The following is a 4,406-nucleotide window of genomic DNA, read 5'->3' on the forward strand; positions in this document are numbered from 1 at the left end:
CACGTGTCCATGTGACCACAGGGTCAACAGGAAGCACAAAGTACTGTAAGCCTCATTCTTTTGAGAGCACCTGCTTGATACTGCAGGCAATTCCCCATGGATTTTACGGGCTTGTAGACCAGTCCTCACAACTCTACTGTGCATTCACGTCGTTCGAACTTTGCCTGGAAGAGACAAGAACCGTCGACTCGCGCAGGCTAGTTGGTTGATTATATAACATTTATAAAGTCATGTGCTCTTGCGTAAAAGTGATCGATCAACCGTTGAGCTTGAGGTTTGATGTACATCGCAAGCTAATGAACAAACGTCTCACCACACCTGCCATACGTCATCGCTTCTATGCGTTCATATGCCCTCTTCGCATCCGCCTTGTGAGCTACATTCTGACGAGCTTGAGACGTTTTCTAACGAGCTGCTTGTTGACTCGTCCCAAGACGGTATGTACAGGCCCTCGTACTCCCACGGATTGAAACATCGTGGAAAGAAGACGCTCTCGGAGGTACGTTCTACAACCCTAGCAGCTTCTTGAAACTGGCCAACCCTTATGGCTTTGATAGGTGCGCTGATTTGTTCCTGTTGGCTGGTGTTCCACAGTGCAGCCATAAGTGGTCTCAGCTCTACCGCCAAGTAGCCAGAGAGCTTGACGTGCTTGTCGCTCTACTTCGCCGTTAGCTTTTGTTGCTGCTCCGGAGTATTTTCCTACCCAGTTGAGTTCAAGACAACTCCCCTTGAACGCGATCCGCAGAGCAAGATGGTAAGCCGCTGCTGCAATGCGGCTCGGTTCAATCCCGACGTATCTTGCATCTAGTAGACTGCATGCCGATAGATACTGCGCAAGGGAGAGTATGGCCGCCGCCTTCGTGTCTGCGGTGCTGATCCGGCGAAGGAACACGAACGGGCTCGGTGTTTTGAGTGAGTTATCCAAAACGTCAACTACGACTGACTTGATGAATGGGATGTCGCCTGGTTGGTACCGCTCTACGAGGCTACTATCGAGTTCAAACACAGAAGGTACGCTCGATCTTTCGAACTCGACCGCGATGGCGAAAATGACTGCTCCAATTACGTCAAGATGGTATTCTGAAATAACCCTAACCGAGAGAAATCGGTCAAGGCAGTTCACTGCTAGGTGGACCGTCTCGAGGGGGATGCGAAGGTAAGTGCCGAACTGGATGAACTTTGTACAGATCCGCAACCGCGACTCCCATCCATTCTTCACGCACTCTTGGATCTCCATGTAATGGAATAGAGGCAAAGCCTTTCGCTGGTTTTCGTATCAGCATCAGCCCAACTCGCCCGTCGCTAACGATCTTACTTACTTCAAGTATTCTCAAAGCAGTGAGGCTAGCGCTGTCATACTCTTTGATGATTTCCGAGTCATCTTCGTGGGGCAGACACCACTCGTCATCTGCTTTGTGTAAGCGCGCCATTGAGATATTCTGGGTCTGCAAAAGCTCACCATTTCCAACATGCCACTTTGTCGCCCATATCTGGAAGCGTTCGTGGGAGTCAAGAGCACGGCCAGCCATGGACAATACTAAGAGAGGGCACGAGCTCCAATGGTCAATATCCTCGAGGAGTTTTTCTGTTTCTTCTATCGTCTATGGGAGCGCAGGTCAGCTGCTTTTATCATCTACAGTAGGGCCTACTTAATGGCTTTTTCAGATCTGTCTGCAGGGCGGGTTTCGGCCCTCTCCTTTCTTCCATGCCCCTTCCTTCGGGGAGACGTCTGAATTCTTGCCCCTTTCGCCATCGTATGAGACGCGAATCCTGCTCCACAGCATGTATCAGTATCAGTGCAGGTCTTCACGTTTCGCGTCCAATCATACATAAATTGGTCCTACCCGCCCATCAACGTCCTTTGGCCGATAACAATGGTGACCGTGGGATGGCGTCACAATGTCCGACCCCAAAAGAAATGGAAGCTATCCATCGTTTCATTTTCCAAAACCTTTTTAGCAGCGTGGTGAAACGTGTAGATTTCGTGCTAGTCGGCAAAGACTTCACAAGCCTTCTGCGTGGGGAATCTCCGAGATATCTGGCATTCCGGCAACTGCACCCACAACGCCAGGTGGGCTATCTGATCACCCACTACCTCGCATCGTCGAATGCTCACTACAACCCGAAAAGGAGAGAAGTAGTTTTCGAAGGCCTCACGTTAGCCGTATGGGACCCATCGATCGATCAAAGTGCAACTGAAATGACCGCGTTCGACATGCTGTTTTCTCACACTGCGACGACCGTCACAACGACAGCGGTCTTTTATGTGCAAGGACTCCTCCGTGTTCAATCAATGGTCATCGAGAATCACAATCTTTCATGGAGATCCAAGTACTGCCTGCCATTATCTTTAGGACTCGCCGGGTCGAACGGGGTATGCACGTGGGACTTTGTTCTACGCAGAGATGTCAAGCAACGGCAGCAGAAGCAGCTCCGTGACAATGCGCAGTCGGCTTTAGATCGCACGGATATAGACCCACGAGTTCGAAGTCTTATACAGTCATCACTGGACCAGCTTCAAATAGTGAAGAACAAGAAGGTTGAGAAATAGTCAAGTAAAGGAGGCTGTCTACATTATAGCCTGTCAGCCCATTGTCGCTGGGTATTCTCCGCACCGCCTATATCGTTTCAGCATTCACTTCAACTCAGTCACACTCCCAGAACCCGGTTTTTCATGATCCAGAATGGAAATGTAGATTGACATATCTAATATTTGAATCATGGGTTTGCTTCGCGGCGTATTGTGCCCATCTCTGCTTCGATCATGTCGTCTCTCTTTGTCTTTGAGTGACACAGGTCCACATTATCAATGCCAACTTGCTCGACAGGCCTCAAATGCTCTCCCAGGTCCGACTTGCAAGCGCAGATGTTAAAGGCCAAGCCCGACACGATGCAGCCGATCTCTCCCGGGTGCGCGCATGGCAGGGGCTGTGAGCAGTGGAAAGAATTGGATGAAATGGGGCGGGCCGGCACGGACATTATCGAGCATCTCCACCTAAACCCGGGCCAGATGCTGCTTCAGGGCCCGGGCCCCTCCTCGGCCAAAAGCTGCTGCTGAGGTCAGCATACCCCACAGCCGACCGAGCGATGGCAAACCCAGAGTCATAGACGGCTTTGTATGGCACAAGAGGTTCCCAGGTGCTGGTAACACATGGGAGCATGATGTGAGCGTTTGTCCGAAGCAGCGGGTGATCCCAGGAATCGGGTAGGTACAAACATGCCAAGATTCGGAACACAGAGTGATCTCCAGCGCCTGTCAACACCACATCGTTTCTGTTGTTGGTACAGTACTGTAGACAACGCTACTTCTCCAGAGGGAAGAAGCACTGCTATAGGCTCCCCCCACCCCCGCTCCCCCCTTTTTTTCCAACTATGATACCGTGATGGCTTGCGATGAGCAGGGTTTGAAGAGGCGCGATCAAGCGTAGTCCTTCTCGCACCTGCCACAAAGCAAGTATGGCTTGCTTGAGGTCGATTAATGCTTTGGGGTGCTTGCCTAGAGCCCAAATCCTCACGGAGACGGCGAAAAGCTACCCAGTTGTGGCCGCCACAAATTAGGATTCGATTTTGACCTTTTATACGTGGGTCCACGTCATTCCCAGTATCATTCATGCAGGAGCCATGTCGTCTCTTGCGAGCGATTAGGCTCTCAGGACAGCCCGTTTTCTGGCTCCATCGCGAGAAAGTGCGGGAGGAGCACAGTCAAGATGGGTTTTGAGATGGCAATGTTCGATTCGCAGTGCCCAAGCCAGGACCCCACGAACGAAGACGGCTACATTCGGCGAAAGGCGTTTTTTCGATGTTACATGCAAGTCAAATCTTGCTTCTTGTTGCAATTTTGTTACTCGAGCTATTCGCTTCACCGATCGGTGAGGCTGTAGGTTCTCCGGCAATACCAGCATGGCAAGACAGATGGTCTCCGGAGAAGCACTCCTGACGCATGGGTCCTATCCCTATATATTGGCTGTCGTCAGACATGAGATCTCCAAGACCTCATGCGACTAAGAAGCAAGACGAACACTACTGCACGAGACCATCACACTCGCCGTAAGATTTCACCATCGGCTCAGCCACGCAATCTGTCTGAGCATCAACGCCCTTTGTCGCAAAAAGTATGTCGCTCAATCTGTCCTGCCCAGCCACGACCATGCGCGCAGTCGTTTACCATGGCACCCCTTTTGAAATGATGGTTCAGGATGTTGCCAAGCCAACAATTCTGAACGAGACGGATGTTGTTGTGCGGGTGACCACTTCAGCGATATGCGGATCCGACCTGCACATCTATCGCGGCTACATGGGCGGTGCCCCGCCATGGACAATGGGCCACGAGGCTGTTGGCTACATCTCGGAAATCGGCGACGCCGTGTCCTCCTTCGCCGTCGGGGACTACGTCATTGTTCCCGACA

At 51.5% G+C, this 4,406-nt stretch overlaps 2 protein-coding genes across 2 annotated transcripts; one reads left to right on the forward strand and one right to left on the reverse strand.

The window, feature by feature from the left end:
- Positions 1 to 345: 345 nt before the first annotated feature.
- On the reverse strand, positions 346 to 1,430 carry CTAM01_17133 (G2/mitotic-specific cyclin; the record flags this gene model as incomplete). The annotated part of the gene is made up of 3 exons (XM_060533122.1): positions 346 to 657; positions 704 to 1,264; positions 1,320 to 1,430. 3 exons carry the CDS (start codon positions 1,428 to 1,430, stop codon positions 346 to 348), a joined length of 984 nt encoding a protein of 327 aa, XP_060372299.1.
- Positions 1,431 to 4,147: 2,717 nt separating this feature from the next.
- On the forward strand, positions 4,148 to 4,406 carry CTAM01_17134 (alcohol dehydrogenase; the record flags this gene model as incomplete). The annotated part of the gene is made up of 1 exon (XM_060533123.1): positions 4,148 to 4,406. A coding segment is annotated over one exon (259 nt), but the record flags the coding sequence as incomplete, so codon positions are not given.

Source organism: Colletotrichum tamarilloi (genome assembly GCF_030869305.1).
Source record: "Colletotrichum tamarilloi strain Tom-12 chromosome Unknown Scaffold_362.1, whole genome shotgun sequence".
NCBI lineage: Eukaryota > Fungi > Ascomycota > Sordariomycetes > Glomerellales > Glomerellaceae > Colletotrichum > Colletotrichum tamarilloi.